Genomic DNA, 20,023 nt, shown 5'->3' with positions numbered 1-20,023 from the left:
TTAAAAGCCCCAGTGTGTCTCTAAACCAATGTAATTATCAATTCAAAGTGTAACCCATGACCCCAGTTTCTACTACGTTGACTTTCGTGTGTTTCTTTTGAAAAAACTGACTGGCTCATTTACTGGTCACCAGAGGGAAACATAACAGGAGTGTGCTGTTTTAAGATATGTAGAGCCTGTTATTGGAAAAAGCATTCTAGCGAATTCCTCAGTTCAAAGAGGCAAATTCTCCACACTTCCACAAACAAAGACTATTAACATCATCATGAACGGTGGCAGCAATGGTTGTTGATGGGTGGATGGGAACATTTAGAAGACATTAAGTGCCTAAATGTATTAAGAGTAGCATGATTAACACCGCATCGATCATCGTCACCTCCTTCCAACGCTGAAATATGACCAAACTTTATCTTGTCATTAGAGCCGCTAATTGAGAGAAATTGAGAGAGCGACCTCATAACCCAGAACTGCTTCTGGTCTGTTGAGTCTATTGAATTACTTTCCAGCTAATAAAGTAACTGCAAGACTTATAATTGAGGACCTCTTTGATACTCTTCCTGAGAATAGATGGGATGTGTGTTAACAGGTTGAACCATGTCCTAATTTTTCCGCTCACCTAATTTAGGCACAAAGGAGGTAGAAAAAAAAAACATGTGTATAGGCTGAGACTTTGATTTGTAAAAGTCATTGGGATCACATGGGTGTGTGTGTTTTCCTCTGAACAGTGCGGGGCTCTTTGATTTCTCCAGAGGTTTGCAGAGGTTCATGTTGCAACCTTTCTGTGGAGCTACAAAAGAAAACGGGTCCTGTATGTGGCAATGTGTGATAACACTAACAATTCTTAGAGTGAAAGAACCACAAAGTTTTGGTCATTGATATAGCGGAAAAAAAAAACATTCAAACAGACACACAGGTAAATACTTTCACTTTCCTGATGGGCAAGTTAGATATTTCATAATCCAGTAACAATTTCTCAAACTGTACTGCGAAGTAAAACACATTAGAATTACAGTGACTTGCAAAAGCGTTAATTTGCCATGAACCTTTTTTTTTTTACATTACATAATGTATTTTAGGGGAGTTTGTGATAAAGTAACAAGTGATTGCAGAGTTTCAAAATAAAACATGTATTTGTTTTTGCACAAAATTACCTACATTAAAAATCTCCACTATTGACTCTGGCTGAGTAAGAGCTTAGCTGTCCTGTAAAACATAATTACAGGAAGAGATGGAGCATCTCTCAGTTTTAACACATTTTTAAGTCTTGCCACAGAATCTCAATTGGACTATGCTTTGGAATTTGACTGAGCTGTTTTAACACATGGATATGCTTTGATCAGAACCATTTCACTGTAGCTTTGACTGTATGTTTCATTTTGTTGTCCTGGTCTCTGACACAATCTCAAGTCTTTTGAGCCTTTGGATAGGTTTTATAACAGGACTGTACTTAGCCCCCATCCATCTTTCCCTCAACTCTGAACAATGTTCCCTTTCCTTTTGAAAAGCCTCATCACAGCATGACGCACCATTTTGTACCATAAGTAAGGAGCGTTTTAGGGTGATGTGCATTATTAGCTTCCCTCAATATGTAGGATTTTTCAAACATTAAAAAATACTTCTTAAGACTTTTTTTTTAACAACGGTTCCCTTCTTGGCACTCCTTTATAAAGGCCAGATTTACCATGATTGGTCGGGTTTGTTTCTTGGTCACCATGAGGATGTCTCTTTACTACTGTTCCCTTGGAAACCTCAAATGTCTTCATAGAACAGCTGTATTTATACTGAGATTAAAATACACACAAATTGAGTTTTTTTAGTAAAAGAGTTGACCTTTTTTTCCCAACATAATGACTTTAACATCACATTATAGAGAAGCTAAAGTGAAAAATGTATTTTTTTTTTTTTTGCTTTGGTTATTGCATTGCACTTTTATTCAGAGCTTTGTTCAAACTGATAAGACGTCTTTCAAAGCAAATACAACGGTTGTGCAAATGACTATCTTAATTTTCTTCATTGCTATAGCAACAAAAGCAAGATACAAGTCCTGGATTAAAGACATCATTAACGCATGCTTCTTTGAGCTCAGGAGGAGGTGATGCTCCTCCTTTCACATATTTCCCCCCTCATCAACTACAGTGCACTGATAAACGCATATTGTTTCTCCATAAGGACAAACAAGGGCTGTAAAGCAGGTGAATGGAAGATTAAAATAAACTCGAGCTCTAATGAAGGACAGGCTGCCAAAAACCAAGCAAAAAAGCCTCATTTGAAAACTATCAGAAAGGGTCGACTAACCTAAATCCACACAATTAGCTCCCTGAAAGCTCAACTGAGCGATTTTCAAACCCCGTGATGTTGAAACAACCAGCTAAATATTCTATTTACTTGATTCATCAAGATCCTGAGGCAAATCTCTCGTTGTCTGGATTTGTTGGTAAAGAACGTAAGGAATAAGGAAAATAAGGGAGAAAGAAAGGGCAGGCAGTGAAACAAAGTGATTTCAACTGACAACTATTACAAACAAAACCTTTATGTTGTGCTGTTTCTATTGGGGAAATAAAATAGTATTCTTCTCCCGCCTGGTTTAAATTTTTTGTGACCAGAAATGAAAAGAATTAATGGACTTTGTGAAACAAATCTTTTCCTTTCTTGATTTTACATATTATTTCCTAAGATAAAAAAATGAGCCAGATACCTTACTGGCAAGTTACAGAGCTCTGAGTGCCATGTTTGCAAAAGCTTTCAAGTAGTCTAAATATCTACTTGTTCTCAAACAGCTTTGGCAGCTGTTTCTGAAATTGCTGGAGGATGCAAGCTAAAGCATTGCCCAGGTTCCAGGAAAAGAAAGGGCCCACTACAGAGGGTTGGCAGCACCACAAGAAAAGCACGACTCCTTCTCCACGTGATTGCAATTATTAAAAAAAACTTGCTCCAACAATGACATCCAGAATCTATTAGAACAAACAGCTGCGCGTGACAATTAGGACATAATCACTTTGCGTAAAGGGAGTGTCTTCCTGTTTTTTTTTTTGTTTTTTTTTCAGACTTCTGTTTATTCAAGCCTATTCAAGCTGATGCCAGATGTGGGGGAAAAAAGCCTAATTTGGTTTCATGATGTGCTCAATACCAAGTTATTCAGAGTTGCAATATTAATTAGGATTAACTACCATTATTGGGTCTTGAATAAATAAAACTTTTGTTCCCAGTGGTAATGATTGATGTGAATAAAACATTAAGACAAACAAAGCAGAGGAAAACAAACAACCAGGAGTCAAGGTGAGGGTTTTGTCAAGCATGATCACTTATTTAGAGAAGCTGCCAGAAATCCATAAAGCAAAGACAAGCTGCAGTAAGAGATATCAAGACCAAACAAAGCCCTTTGAGTCAGACAAAACACTGCCTTTAGAAGTATGTACACAGAGATAAAATAAACAGCAGAAATGCACGCCAATTTCTAGCATGTAACCTGCCAGAAAATCCCATCCCGCTGCACCCCCATCACCAAACACCTCCAGTAGCCACGCAGACGAGGCAGGATTCACGGGTTACTAGATTAGGAGCCCGTTACATTGAGATAGAGGACTGGAGGCTAAGTGCCTGCCACCTTGTCCTTTTCTGACCACAGCTCTTTGAGTTTTATTATACCATGCACTTTACCTTGACTATCACTCTCTCCAAACAGCAAAGAAGTCGGCGCAGCACGGAAAAGGACTTGGCTGACAACCACCTCACTTTGAGTGATAAACAGGGACCACTTAGAAGTGAATCAGGGGAGATTGGCTCTGCCATTTCAGATAAGGATCACCTCACGGGCACACCTAGACCTGCATAAATCTGCTCCGAGGAGATGGTGATTTGTTACATCACACATGAAGAGGGAAGAAGGGCAAAAAAAAATAATAATAATACAGCAAACTATAAAGGAATACCTCGATCCAAAGCGGAGTGTCTCCCCATATTCTATGATGTCAAAAATGTGCATCAACAGAATCTGCTGGCAGATGATATTTTTTTTCAGAGCAGAGATTTTTTTCTGTTACACGTTGTTCCATTGCAGCCCAATACGTGTTAGGAAATGTGTGTCTGGGGGTGAGCCGATGGTTTAGCAGGAACACGAGTGAAGGAGGTGATTCTGACAAGGGCGTCGGGAGAATGAGGAGTGATTTGTGACGAATCAAATTAATTTTCATCATTTCATTCTGCTATTGACTCATCTGCAATAGAGATACACTGACCACTATGACAAAACAAAACACATTGCCAATAAGAAGACATGAGCGTTTTGATACAACTGCTAAATCACAACTTCATAAGTTTGCAGCTTGAAGATGAACAGATTTTATTGTCATTTTACGAGCTATGAACAAAAACTTTTAGAAATTACAAATTTGAAGTGGAAGGAAAACAATTTTTTTGTTTTTTTACAAATAAGAATCTGAAAACTGTGGCGTAGTTATTCATATAGATCTACTCAATCAATGATTTTTAGAAATACACATTACAGTTACAACTACAACTTTTGGGGGCACATTCTGCCAATTTGTACATCTAGAGTGAATCCATCTTATTTCTTATCTGTAGAGTAGCTTATGATCAGACAAAATAGATTAGCTTTCCCTCTGATTAGCAATTTGACATGTTTGGAGTTTGTCTAGATCATTCCAACACAATAATTTATTATGATGCAAGTCATGATTATAGTTCTGTCTCTAAGTTTAGAGTCATTTTTCTATTGAAAGGTGAAGATTAGTCCCAGTCTTAAGTCTTTATTGGACAAAATTTGATGTGTACCGTATTTAGCTCTGTGTCATCTACCTTCCATCTCGACTTAATCTCAGCGCTCTCAAAGTTATTTAAAGCTTTGGGATATGGTTTCATCTATTCTTGTTTTAAAAACTTTGTCTCAGCTATAGACAACTATGATATAGACAATTATATCCAGTCATAAATCCTGATGAATCTAATCAGTCAAGTAGTTTACAGTCTTGAAACCATGAGAACTCTCTGCTTTTAAATTCTGACAAGGCAGAAGTTGTCATATTTGAACCTGGACCTCTGAAAAACAAGCTGCTTAGTCAATCTCTCGATCTGGATGGAATTGTAATAAAGTCAAGAACCTGTGTGTTTTTTGTTTGTTTGAATCCCAAACCAATTCTTCTATTCTATTCGTACATATCCAGAATTGCCAAAATTAGAAACAACCTCTCCAGGAAAGATTCTGAAAAACTACTACATGGATTTATCACTTCTGTAGTTCTTCTCTATGACAAAGTCCACAAAATGCAGTTAAGCCTTCAGCTAATCCAAAACTCTGCAGCAAGAATTCTGATGAAAATTAAAGAAAGAGAATGCACATATCCTATTTAACTTCCCTCCATTGGCTCCTGGTTAAGTCCAGAATAAAATTTAAGATCCTCCTTCTAACATACAAATCTCTTAATAATAAAGCTGTAATAATTAAGCTCCATCCTACATCTGATTGAGCCAGATGTTCCTAACAAAGCATTTCACTTTCAGACTTCAGGTGTACCGGTCTCTATTTACAAATAAGACTACTTTTGAAGACACCTGTATTCAGAACTATCAGACTGAGATAAGGTTGAATTTAACCATGTTGAATGCAAATGCACATAACACTGTAAAAATCATATACTCTTCTTTCCACTACTTTATGTTGGTCTATCACATGTTTGAGTTTGTGTTTGTGATGTGACAGATACAAGATGTTTGGATACAATGTTCAGATTGCCAGTATAAATTAATGCAGATTACAGAGAATAGAAGCAATGCGCTAAAAAAAAAAAAAAAAAAAAGCTAGAAAAGCTGAGCAAACAAACCTTTCTGTACAGAGCCTCAGCAATATTTTGCTGAAACTGAATAAAAGTTGGAGCCGCATACCCACTTACAAACTTCAGGTAGAGAAAAACTTTTATTTTTCTGCCCAGTTGGCATTGACAAAGGATTGTTTAACCATGTGTAAATAAGGGCAAACTCAGACTACCATATAACAAATGAAATGGCACAAAAAAAGAAAAAAACTCTGATTGCCAGATGCCACAACATAATCAGGATAAATGATAGTTTAAGTATGAAATTCTGCTGAGCTGCATATAGTTAGATGTATAATGATATGAATACCAGCAAGGTTTGGTTCACAGTCAGATGTATTATACATTTTCTTAACCTTCCAAGAAGAAGTGTAGTAAGAAAAAGTTATTTTGATCTATTGTAGATTTTTAATGCATCGTCTGAACAAAGTGCCCAACTCTTATCAGTCCCATTCATGAAATGCATTATTACAACACACAATCAATACAGCTGGAAGTTGCATTATGATCCATTTCCAGTAAGAAAAATTATACATAAATGAGATAGCATGGGATGGATGTCCTGTACTTCGCCTTGCTTATCTTATTCCTGAAGAAGTCCCTTTTTGTTTTGAGCAGAATCTTTTTGATGTTACTTCTCTAAACCTATGACCTCAGTTGAAAGTCAATATTCGTCCTTTGTCTCTTTTTAAGGAAGTGTGCTGCATGACCGTAAAAGAATATTCCCCACTCCTTCAGTTTTTACAAAATGAAATCTTACATTTTTGTGGGAAATGAAACACCTGAGTTTTAATTAATGCTGTGAACAACTTTCAATGGTCAGTCTCAAAAAGTGTTGAGCGGGCTTTTCTCAAAAAGTCTATATATACTCTGTTGCAGTGTTAGTTATTCAGAAAAAAGTTTCTAGGTAATAATCAGATATTTGAAAATGTTTCTTTTTTAAGATGTTATCAGCAGGCAGTATCTTACCTGCAGTAGATAGTTGTCTGAGAAATCCAGGTTTGAAGAAAGATTTCTCATATTTCTCACCACAGAGTCAAGCTAAAGGCAAATTAAAAAGAAAAAAAAAAAAAAGATTTTTCCACCAGCTTAATTGCACAATTATTGACACACATTAGCTTATAAATATCACCTCCCTTATATTTATTATTACATATAAATAAGACTATGGTTATTTGTTGGAAGGCTGGAAAATACTGTGGTAAATTTCTTAAGCAAATGGTAAACAGTATGAAATTGAAAAATATTAGACATATTGGTATTGGTGCAATTGTCAGTTAAAATAACACAAACATTATCTTCAGAAAACTTTATTCTATAATACATAATATCAGGGGGTAAAGAGGGTTCAAGATGAGAAAACATTGCCTGCTTTCGCAACGTTTTCTACTTTGACTACTTTAGATGACTCTTCCAACTACTGTGGATAAGATAGTGACTGCTCTTACAGGGTCCATGTGTTTTCATGTTGAGATTCCATATGCTGTGTAAACTGTTTTCCCATTTCTTGGAAATGAACAACTCTACTCGTACAGTATATTGATTCACAGTTGCCATTGCAAGATCAACGTTTGCAAATAGTTGAGATGGAAACAGATTGCTTGATTGCATTTTTGTGTTAAGATCTCATATTTACAAAACAAGTACAAAACATCCCAACTCTGAATGGCAACAATGTATTTGGCAAGCTAAGGCGACTCTCTCGATGCCAACTTCAGATGTGTATGTTTAGTGGCCGAGATGAAAAGCTCACAGGGTGTTGGTATTGTTGAAAACATCGAAGAGTCAGAAACATTTTTTGTCATTCACAAGCCGTATCATCATCATCATAATATTGAGCATTGGGATCATGATTGCATATTCCCCTGAAACGCGAGTTATATCTATTGTATATAAACCTTAATGAATGGATGTATGAATGGATGGAAATAATGTTCCAACAATGTCACAATGTTGCAGAACAAAGAATTAAAAAAATAAATAAATACAAAGGATATTCCAAACTTCGTTTTCCTCTTATCAAATAATAAACTAGGCCTAAAAAATATTTCAGTTTTCCACATTACAGACATGCCCTGCCCACATCTTCATAACCAAGCTTCAAAAACTCCGAGCTATTCCTTTAGCAATAAGTGATTCTTATGCAAACATTGAAATTGAACAAAGATAATCGATGCCGAGTTTAATTTCCTATAACTTCTATAGATTATTCACACAGACACACAGATCATGCCTAAGAGAGAACACGTAAAAAAAATAAAAAATAGGAGCATGTGTGAGACTTACATTCACAGAGGTTATCTTGCCAAGTTGACAGGCCTCCTGAAAGACAAGAACAATTCAGCTTGGATCAGTTCCTGGCTTTGATTTTTTTTCAATATTTACTTTGGAAACCGATAGTTTGAGCTAACAAAACAAAAATGTTCTGGGAACATTTCAGTTCTGTTAGAGTCAGCTAGAGTTCACAGTTGACAACCTTACTGATTTGTGATTTTACTGTTATTTTTAAGTCAAAATTGGGAATAAGGGTATATATTGTTTTCTTGTTTTTTTAAATCAAATGCAGAGTTTGGTAGTACAATTCAGTGCTCAGTTGGCTTCCCAACAAAACATGTAAGGTAGTAGAAATCTCAGAAAAATGAAGACTCGGGCAAACCTGACACTCTGACAACACAACAAATACATCTGGCACTTTGATAAAGATGTTTTCTCTGCATTTCAGAGAGGAAAGTGAACAGAATATCAAATGAAGCATCAAAAATTAACAATAAACAGCGACAAGCTTCTAAATTGGGAACAAAAGACACCCGCAAGCCTGCAAAATAGCATCCTCTCTCTCTGGGGACTGAGATAACTCTCAGAGAGATAAGAGTGTTTAATTTTTAATCAGCAATTTAATTTTCTTTGTACTGTGTATAATAATCTGAAAATGCAACTTTATTTGCAAAGAAAATAAAAGAAGTCTGGCAGTGAGGACCCACTTAGTCAAGGGGAGAAGCCAAGAGGACTGCTGTGGGGAAACTGTCACACAATGAACAGGAAACCAGTTCAACGCTTTATCCCACTACAATTGGCCATCACAGGACTCTGCTGCTGAGAGAGAAACACCAACAGCTATCAAACGGCTACCAAAGCTATTCACTAAAAACGAAAGGCTTCATTATGGTAACCAATAGATAAAAAAAAATAAATCAAAATAAACAATCCAAAATGAGACTATCAAATTTCTAAAAAAATAAATAATAAAGTGATGGAGGCTGCATTGTACTTGCAAGACTTATTTATTAAAGAGCAAATAAAAATAATTTCCATTCAGTATCAAGATGCTAAATGACTCATGCCTGTTCATAGTGAACCCGATCATGATGGAGGGCTGCAAATGTTCAAATACGGTTGTTTCTTCCCACACTTGCCATATTCCAGCTCAGTAGGAGGGATTGATGCCACCTTAACGACTCAATGCAATCACTAGAGCTTTCATAAACAGATATTATTTTAACAAAAAAACATTATACACCAAAAATATCTGCACTGTTAATGCTATAATTCCTAAGTAGCATTGGATTCATTTCATACATCAATATAACTGTATATAAACTGGAGTTGTCTGACCCTAAAATGCCCTTTGCTTTGAATATAGAGTGAGATGAAATGCATAGCTGTCATAGTCCTGCTTTTCAGCAAAAATGTTTTAAGAAATCTATTTACCAAGTAGTAGCTAGCTCTGGTGTTTTTGTTTAAGGGTGTGTGGGATTAAAACCAGAAGCAATACAGCCATAAAATTGCTTTTCTAGTTAGTCAAACATACAAGACCATAGGGATTGCCTTTTTGGCTCCCTGTCGCTGTTATGTCAAAATCAATCTGCTAATAACTGATAGTAACTTAGAAGTCTGTGCTATCCATAGACTTTAAATTATTTATCACATACATTGAATAAACAGCACATAACAACCTGTACTGCTGCAAGGTATATTTCAGAGTCAGGTCAATGAACCCTTTTTTTTTTTTTTTTTTTTGACTTCTTGCGTTTCCACCTGTACCGACCTTGTATGAGGCAAAAAAGAAAGAAAAAAAAAAAAAACTGAACAACTTAAGCATGTTCCATAAAGTTTTATAAGAAACAATGATACATTTTCAGTTATCTGCTGAAAAACCTCATGAAGATACAGTATCTGTCCACATCTCCCTCACCTACCCAGAATACCAAAAAATATTCAGTTTAGATATTTTTAAATGTATAGGTTCATGCAGGTACTATCTAAAGAAACCCCCACTGGCAGGTGGAAGAAGTCTGCTGTCACGAGAATAAGAAGCATGCAAAGTTATGCTCTATAGTATACTGTATAAGAGAATTTGAGTGAACAGCACTCTGCTGCCTAGATGTCCTAAACTCGCATAGCTTTGACATGTTGAGGTATGTGAAATGCTATAAATACACTCCCTTTGTTCAACATATTTTGTGGTGTTTCGCAATACTTACAGATAATAGACATAAAATATTGTCCGCCAAGTATTTTTCCCTAAGCCTAATTATTTGCTGAGTCAGTGTAAGGGACCAAAAAAATAACACACATCAATGGACCGAAATCAAACGGCTACGTCTGAAGCAGTTTCTCGAAATAAATAATTCCAATAAACTGGTCGAGGTAAACCTTTTGACATCAACATTAGCTTTTTTTGTAGACTATTTAGTTTGAGGACCTCAGATCTATTGTCTAGTTGTTTCTTCAAGATAAATCCCACTTTTTTATACAGACCCTACACAAGACAGAAGTTAAGGCAAAATAGTTTTTGTGTGACTTTTTAAAAACAAATATAAGTGTGTATCCAATTACTACATTAATCAAGGGAATGTTCAAGAATCCCCAATAAAAAAAAAACATTTGATAGTCATTCTTGAGATTTGTCTATAACTATGTAATATGTTGGGTGTTCCCAAACCATAACTTCATTTTAAATCAGACAACACTGCAATTATTTAAAGTAAAACCACACTCATGCAAAATAACTTTTAATACAGACCTGTTGTTCATTTATTGTAAGAATGCATTTCTGTGTGTGCCTACTGGATACATGAATTTTCCTGTAAGGAATTAATAAAGTATCTTTCATCTGTCTGTCTAGAATTGAAAAGTGCTTCTAGAAGACAACCCTCGAATCTACTGGCTTAAAGTCTTTGAGTTCTCCATTCTGCTCATCACCTGGGTTTGGACATCATGCTTCTACTGCTCCATTTATCCTTGGGTTATATTTCTTATTCATGTATGTATTTACTTGATGCACACAGACAAGGTTGCACAAGGACAGACGTGTTCAAGAAATTTCCAGACTTGAAATTGGTAAAAAAAAAAGAATAAATAGTTTAGTTTCAACACACATTTCACTATGCTAAACAGAACACTGGCTGTAAGGAGTAAGTATTCTTTTTTTTTAAGATCAGAGGGTAATGAGAGAGGGGGAAGACATGCAGCAAATGTTACCATGCCGGGAATCAAACCCGCGACCACCGCCACGAGGACCAAGGCCTCAATACTTTGCCCCTGCGCCACCTCAGCACCACTCCTTACTCTTACCAATGTTATAATAAGAACAAATAACTATTCTTAACCAGCCAATATTTTTACTGCAAAATTAATGAATTTTTCAACGTTTGTTACTTTTCTTGCATATTAAACACGGGCATGTGCCAAGTCCACCTGAGAAATACTCATTTGCATCATTTGACAGGCTTTTTACAACACCATTTTTTACTAGAAACTACCATCAGTTATTCCCTATCTAACTAATGTTTTATTCAACACCAGTGACATGTATTTCATCTAAGAGACTTTGCCAACCAATTAAATATATGATAACGTACATGAGGGATCTGAAAAGCTGACCTATGGTCGCTTCATATTTAGATGGCATTCAAAGTAGTAGTTGTACATTTGATTGTTTGAGACTATAAAGTGTAAATCTCCTTTTTCTACCTTGGCTTTGGTTGGTCAGTGACCTTCTCTCTATGTCTTCCTGTGTTGTATTTCTCTGAAATTAGTAGTTTCAAAGCACTCAATTCCAACCCAGGGAGAGAGTTATGCTTTGGATAAGTGCATTTGTTGGTGAACCACATCAAAGTACTGAGAGATGTCTTAGCGAGCAAAGGCAGTGAAGCTCCAGCCCTGCCTTTGATCACCCCAGGCACTCTGATCATTAAAATATTGGATAAATAATTGATTAAAAACACCAGGCCTTATTGTGCTCTGTTTCTCTATCCAAATGTATCACAATTTTCAGATATTCTGGCTGCTCAATGTATGAGACTGAATGTAGATGGGACTAAAATGAACATCCACTGCAACAGATACATACTGTAGCATTACTGCATGTCATAAGAAGTGTATGGAAGTGATTATTTCTGTTTCTGCAATAATCTGGTGACTGAATTTACTATAGCACAGATGTAGCTCTAGTGTGAACTGGAAGTGCAGCAACAACTCCTCTTCACCAGTAAAGGTCTGAGCCACAGCATGGCAGTTTGCCATAGAGGTAGAATAATCAAAAATCATAGGCAAAGGTAAAAAAAAAAAAAAAAAAAGTGCAATCCAACAGTGCGTAGGTGAGTGGGGGTAGTTAATATTACATTTACTGTGGAAACTAGATATGCAGCATGTAAGACAATGAGCCCACTGCTTTCATATCCAGGATATTAAAAAATATTTCAGCTTAGTATTGGATATGAGCTAATAAATCTGACTCACCCAGTATACATTTAAGTTTAAATTTAGAGCATAAAAAGAATCAAAATATGTCAAAATGCATTTCTGTTCCAACTGAGAGAATTGGGTCAGAGAGCCCGGTTATTCATCTGGAACATTCATTTGTTAAAGTATCTGAATCAGCGTATGGATAGCAACATACTGTAATAGTTATCATGATTATATATTTTTATAACAATTGCTGTGTGAGGTGGTGTCTGTGAGGTCCAAACATAGTAATCACAATTCAAGCAATAGTCAAAGATTAAAAAATTTGTCAGTCACCGTGAAAAAAAAATGAAATCAAATTTTATTTGCTGGATATTGATAAGATATTAAGGTTAAAAGAAATGTAAAAATGTAAAATATACGCTCCCCAAGATATCTACATTTTCTCAGTTTGTGAGAAAATGTATTATTTTAATCAACATTCTTGTCCTTGGCTTAAAAGAAAGTCAAAAATGTAAAAAAAATAAATAAAAAAAAAAGAACATCACTTTTATAAAGGTCAGTTAAAAAGAAATTTACTTTGCCAAAAGTAAAGGTAATAAAATTTAACTACTTAGTAAAGCTGTTTTTAAGTAAAATAGCTAGTGAATATGGGTTAGTTTTAAGATGGAATAAAACAATAGTAAGAGTAAGAGTCTTCCAATTATGCAGGGGTAATTGGATCTATCACCTAATCTGCAAAATGCAGATTACCTCTTCGTATCAACCTGGACCTTTGTAGAAGAGTCGTGATCATCAGACCTGAGAGATCTGGAGGAAAAAGAAGACCGCAAAAAAAAACCAAAAAAAAAAAACGGAGAAATATGCGAGCACATGAAATTTACTCTTGACCATTAAAAAAATATTTTTGTCTTTTGTGCTACAAACTGTTTTCTATTACATTTTTCATGAGTGGGATGTGGGCCCACCCCCAGGTTTGAAGGTTCAGCACTACCATAAAGGGCCGTTTTACTCTTTTATTTTATTTTTTTTGATTATAGTCCAGGGGGTTTTCCAAGTTATTACAGCCACATGCAGGAGCTTATCCGTGAGGTGAGATAAAAGTCAACCGCAAAATTTTAAGAACAATTCTAACATTTCAACGTTAAGCCAAAAACAAATAAAAAATAACGCACAATTATTAGCAGATGATTCAGATTCAAAAGTCCCCCCCCCAGTCCATTTTAGAGAGCAGTTTTGGGTTTGAAAATTGGCAGGATTTTACCCAAGTCTTTATTAAGATGCCACATCAGTTATTGCCCTTTACAAGGTGAGCCCTAGAGTCAAATTTTAAGAAAACTGGATTCTACATGGTCTTTGCTTTGCTGCTTTATTCCGTTGCTTTAGTCCCATGCCACATCTGTGTTTTCCAGATGGTTGCCACGTTATGTTACCTCGTTTCACCTAAGTACACCTGTGCTATGACAGGATTTGTGAAATTGTAAGGTGCTGGTTGTAAAAAAGAAGAAAAAAATAAATGCTTTAAAGATTTTTCATGATGTAATAACTTGAAGCTCTACTATTAAACCCTCTTCTTCCCTGGGGTCCTTATGCTCCTAATAGTTGTAAAATAATGAGATCTGCTGCTTCTGTCTCTACAGCCTCCTACATAGAAGTTTATTTGATAGTGTAAATACCTTTGAAAGTTGACACATGCACAAAGCATAGCAAAGACCTTATCGGCTACGGTTTCTTGACTTGCTGAATTTGTTTTGACTTTCTCCTCGTGGTTCATTGGTTATTTTCACCAGAATCTCCTGTATTCCAGCTTCCCCGCTGCACAAAGTTTGCAAAAATAATAGTCGAGAAGGACTTGTTAGACTTCATTATGCCGAAATGTCAATGCAGCCACAGTTTACCACCTAATTTGTTTATAGAAGGTTGTGGAAAAACACATGGGTTGGCTGTCAAGAGATTTCCCTGCAGATGAGGAAAGATGCGTCTGAATTCTATCAATCGGAGCAAAGTGACAATTGCCAGGCGAGCCACAACACAATCAAAACAAATTCAGACATACGCATGCATAATAAAATAGTGGAAACCTTGGATGTGTGTGCCATCTGCTTATGTTGMACAGAAACAAGAAACGGTAATGCCTCGGCCAAGAAGCACACAGCAGAGTTCAGGTTTTGCATCCCCAGTTCTTCTGGCAAGCGCAGCCTGTCTCAGACACAGTGATAAAACTGTTGCAAAACAAAACACCTCCTCATCAAAAGGGGCTAATAAAGTCTTCAATATACTTAAGTGTAGCCTCAGATAAATAGAATACCCATTTACCTCTGCATTGGTGTTGTTGTCCAGAGTGTATTGATGTTCCTATTGACATTCAATAAAGGAAAACCCTTTCAGCAAACCACAGAGAGCAGTGCAAATCCTGTAAACTTCTTGAGCGAGCACAAACACTAATTTTCCTCCAACAGAATTACAAGATGCCGATAATGTCACTGTGTCCAGACCAGATTTGATTTACAAGTAGACACATTGTTGCCTTTTCATCAGCTTATTATTATTAAGTGGTCTGTGTATACGTTTTTCCCCTGGACAACCCTCTTTCTTGCTTCACTCTCAGTGAGGTATTGATCCTCCTAGTGCACCATCCCCTACTGATTTCATTAGGCCAGCTGCTGTTAATTACTCCACAATCTAACCTTTTGCTGTTTCAATTGGTCCAACAAATTGGGAGAATTTAAAAACAAAGGGCATATAGAAGAGGACAAAAGAGAAAAAGGGAAAAAAAATAAGAAAAATATCATCTACCTTCACTTAACTCGTTATTATGTAGTAGACGACCACTCCAGTAATTGTTGTATGGGACTTTTCATTCATGATGCCATACCAGACAGCTCTAGTGCGGTTGTCTAGGCAGGTGGAAAATTAGACCTTCTTCCCCTCCTCAAATACTCAGGACTTTTCTTATGCAGATAGATCATTAAAACGTATTTTATCCTTTCATGCATATTTATTTACAAGTATCATGTGATGGCCTTAGCAAGAAACTTAAATGTTACTCAGTACTGAATCAAAGTGAAACACCTTGATTTACTGACGCACCAATTTGTCTTCTTAGTGAAGGTATTAAAACGGTGTGATGTGGCACATAGCTGCAAAGTTATAATTAGACTTCATTTAATACCCTATGTCAAGAGATTACATGCGCCGAGCACGGCGTCTGAAGGCATGCTCAAATCACAGGGGATGTAATTGATTAACCATATGAGACTGGGAACCAGATGATGAGGATGAGGCTCTAAATCCATGGTAAATCAATATAGCCACTTCCTACACATCGAGGGATTATTGACAGAAATTACACCCAGCCCTAATTGCTCCCAACAAACAGATACAATTATTTTTCGCCTTGGTGCGCCAACATGTGACGCCGTAAAAATTCCTCTTTTCTCAGCGCCAACGAAATCACCTGCTTTGAGGTGGGATGGCGTGTCGGCCAGGACACATTACAAACCACGCAGGCGACTTTTATGGGATCCGTCAGTCCTATCATGCGACAGCTGCCCTTTCTTCAAGGTTGAGTATGTACTACTAGCGAAGACACACAATACAGGGTGGAAGCAATTCAGAGAACTCCCTTTGGCCGAGATAATAACTTCATCATAATTAGCTTTTGGTGCTCAGGAGTCTTGAATTGTCAGTTGCAGTGGGATCTGGGCTGATTTATTGCTTGATTTAATTACGTATCAAAATTCAATTAGACATGCTTTCAGCCAAATTCAAAGTGAGGTTTGTCAAGCTGTCCCCTGAAAATCAGGAAACAGCTTGAAGGACATCCTTCATAACACAGTGACATCTAACTCAACAATTATCACCTACCCTAAGTCACTCATGCGCTAAAAGAGGATTTAAAACTCCACACTCGCCTTACAATTTTTTTTTTTTTTTTTTTTTTACCATACTATTAATGTTTCACATCTCACCAGACATCAAACAGCATCAAATAGTGAAAAACAGGCACTGACTCAGTAGTGATGTGGGGTGAGTTGCTGGTACTTTACCAAGTGAAGAAACATGACAAAATCCTCTGAGGCTGACTACAACTAAGGAGGCGTCTGACTTTCTTTACCCACATCACTCACTGCCTGTTTGCCCTTTTTTGCTACAGACTACACAGGGGGAGAAAAGGGGAGCTGTTTTGAATACGTGCCACAGAATTCTCTAAGAGCTACATTGATCTTTACCACTATGCAAATTTAGGATGTCATGGTTTCAAAGTTAAGAAGCCAAGTAAGAGAATGAATATTTCAGCCAGCGGTAACTGACTGAACCATAGTCCTTTAGCAGTATTGTAAATATCTTCATTGACAGTTTTATTAGGTACATCAAGGGTAATATCATGCAGAACCTTTATTCAGCTCTATGCTATTTTCCTCCTTTTTTGAAGCATTCTGAAATTGAGTAGATGTAGTTTTTTTTTTGTTTTTTTTTATTTATTTTTACATGTTTTCTAGATTTTCCTATTATGTGAACATTTCATTTCACTTCATCATTAAAGTGTTTTATTAGACTCGGATATAGGGCAGTACACGCGTCATTGGAGGAAACTAAAGAAATTTTGTGGACTCATCTTGAAATCACAACATCATCTGAATGAAGAGTGGAGCCTGGCCAACGACAATGCTGTATTTATAGAGGAAAACTTAATATAAATATGCAAAGCGCCGATCAAAATGGGAGATCTTTTTACTGCTTGCATCCAGGCTTCCATTTGATTATTAAGGATAAACACTTAGTCCCTTCTAAGAAAAAGTAAAACTGAACCCCAATCACCATGTTGCCCCTAATTCATAGACTACATTTTTAAATCTCAACTTGTTCTTAAAGAAATTGATTATGTGAACTACTTTCTTCTGATATGTTTAGACATATACTGGTTACTGCAATCAAGGTACACCAAGATTTTATAAAGCTATGCTTAAAACTGCTAAGGTTTTTAGTCACACTGAGCTTAATTCCCCATTAATAAAACCCCAGAGAAAGTGCAGCATGGATGTAGTCTTCTCCTGCTCCTCTACGTCTGCTGCTGCTACCTTTTTCTCTCTTTTACAGAATAGACAAAATAAACTAATTTAAAAAATTCAAGCTGCAAAAACACCAACAAAATGTGTATACACTTAAAAAGAGTGCTACCCATATTTCTTATCAAGGGAACACTCTCGAAATAAATTATGTGGCAAGCCATCTTCTTTAAAAGCAATTCAATTATGTTATTCAGTTTTGCTGTCATCTAAATACAGAAAATTGTGGTATTTTTGTCATTGTACTGTTAGAAACTCATACTGGAAGATTTCTAATTATGTTTGGCACCTCTATTAATAGCAGCATGTCACAATTAGCCTCTCTTTCCATGTTAGTGAAGGTAGTTACTTGTGCAACATGTACAGCTTCGAAAGATTAAGAAAATACTTGTGAGGCGCATTCCGAGAAGGTGAGCCAGCGATTTGTCCTGAAAGAAACGATGCGACAGGGATAAACCACTTAATTGTGTATCCTAAATAGAAATATAATATAATTCTAAATAGAAATCTATGTCAGAGAATCCCAGCGGGGAATAAATGCTGTTAGAATGGAACACCCTTTGCCGCTGCCCAATTAGCCAAGTGGGGGACCAATGAAATTCTTATTCTCAGGGTGTCAAATAATGCAGGTTCATGAAATTGTTTCTGAGAGAGGAACAAGGTGTTCTTCAGTGTCAGCATGTTGATACACCCGCCCCAGCAAGCAGGAGTATTACAGCGGTGGAGGTGGTCTTAGTCCAGGGATTTATCATGCCGAGACCGCAGGGTGAGCATCTTTCAAAACTTGTAAAGAAAAAAAAAAAAAGAAGAAAAAAAAGTAGACTACTGTGCAAATGCCTCTGAATGATTCTGTAGGTTTTAAGACTTTAAAGGAATTCCTTTTTTACATTTAAATTTCGTCTTTCCCTTCATTGTATTTTTTTTAGGGATCTTGTCTCTGATCTTTTTAAGTGGTGAGACTAGCTTAGGAGATCTTTTTAATGTTCAGGGTGATTAACACTTTTGACAACCTAGTATGAATTTATTGAATTCATCTTTTGTCTTTTCATCATCACAACAGATGATAATAGTCCTGCTGATATGATGCCATTGCTAAACTGAATCGACTTAGTTGAATCATGAGCCATTTCCTTCCTCTGGCAGAGGCGGAAGTTGTTGTGGGTAAATGTTCGTGGTAAATTTGTTACGACATGAAACATTAACGTGGATGAAAGCAAAATCTTTGTCCAGTCTTTGAATTGAATAAAAGTAATAATAATCAGAAAAAAAACAACACTTTAACATGTCACAAATCAAAATGTTGTCCCCGTATATATTAGGAGTTTCAACAGTTTTGCACAAGCTGAACATCAAAGCAAGTGTTGCCATTGCCGATAATGTGTTACATTTGGTTATAAATGAAAATGAAGCCATTATGTAAGTGGAATAAAGATGAATACCTTTTTCAATGATGTCAAACTACATGCTCAGTTAACCAGAAATTTTTGAACTGCTCAACCCCCACTTGTCCTGGCTGTGTACACAGCGAGTCACAGCAGCTTGACTCAGTGTCTGTGGAGAAAGCTGCATTAAACAGGGAGGTGCACAGAACAAAGTGATCACTAAGTGTACTATCAAGGAGGAAATATGGAAAAGAGGATGGGTAGCCCACTTGATGTGTCAAAACGTCATTATCAAGATTCAGCAGCACTGTGAATTGTTCATCTGTTTGATCTGTCTCCCACTGAAATATCTGACAGTGTTCTTCATACAGACTGACAGAGGTATTGTCCATAGATTGTGATGTGCAGTGACACACTGAATCGCAAGCTCGTGTTTGAAGCAAAGAGTCTGTCTCACTGTCAGTCAGTGACAAACAAAAAGCACAATGATGATACTGATTAATGACTCCTGAAACATCCAAGGGACTGATCTCCTGCAGAGAGGGAGTTGCTTCTGTCTTAAATTTAAACACACAGATGTTAGCTGTAATGTTATTCAGTGGAAGTCATCTGGGTCTCAAAATGTATTCACTGTCATTTTTCACATGTTACCACAGGCATAAAGATTTCACAAAGCCTCTGAAAAATTAACAATCCAAATGTCTGTGGCCCCATTATAAATTCCAATGAGGACAAAACAACATGAAGTGATAATAGTTTAATAATGACTGAAAATAACAGTCTGCTCTTGCAAATGCAAAGCTGACAGGTCTTATTTAGGATCAACATTATTTGTATGTTTAATGAATTCCTGCATTAAAGTGACATTTTTTTCTAAATTGTAAGATTAAATCCACAGTTAATAAATATTTGCAATATTTGTTTGGACATGTAGATTGCATGAAGAACATAGTATGTGGGTTTATTTTGTCCAAACAGTACATCATTGTACACAGAACTTACATTTTGTTGATGGGATAAAGTTTAGGTTTTAGCTAAACATTTTAAAATTAATATA

The 20,023-nt window shown here is 36.4% G+C and overlaps 1 protein-coding gene and 1 long non-coding RNA gene across 6 annotated transcripts in view; one reads left to right on the top strand and one right to left on the bottom strand.

Annotated features, from left to right (window-relative positions):
• The window catches only part of LOC103471393 (uncharacterized), a 43,272-nt gene extending 32,104 nt beyond the window's left edge, over positions 1–11,168 (top strand). For both annotated transcript variants that reach the window (XR_534632.1, XR_001776999.1), the window contains exons 3-4: positions 10,954–11,034; positions 11,117–11,168. This is a non-coding gene — a long non-coding RNA (uncharacterized LOC103471393). The remainder of the gene's footprint in view (positions 1–10,953; positions 11,035–11,116) is intronic.
• The window catches only part of pcdh11 (protocadherin 11), a 163,932-nt gene that overhangs the window by 57,154 nt on the left and 86,755 nt on the right, over positions 1–20,023 (bottom strand). For 2 of the 4 annotated variants that reach the window (XM_008420358.2, XM_008420360.2), the window contains 2 exons: positions 8,115–8,150; positions 6,798–6,869 (listed from right to left, as the gene is read on the bottom strand). In XM_008420358.2, coding sequence (XP_008418580.1) covers positions 6,798–6,869; positions 8,115–8,150 — 108 coding nt within the window. The remainder of the gene's footprint in view (positions 1–6,797; positions 6,870–8,114; positions 8,151–20,023) is intronic. The other 2 variants (XM_008420359.2, XM_008420361.2) reach the window with 1 other exon arrangement.

Source organism: Poecilia reticulata, linkage group LG10 (assembly GCF_000633615.1).
Source record: "Poecilia reticulata strain Guanapo linkage group LG10, Guppy_female_1.0+MT, whole genome shotgun sequence".
Taxonomy (NCBI): domain Eukaryota; kingdom Metazoa; phylum Chordata; class Actinopteri; order Cyprinodontiformes; family Poeciliidae; genus Poecilia; species Poecilia reticulata.
Note: the sequence above shows the minus strand (reverse complement) of the source record. Positions and strands in the feature narration are given on the sequence as shown.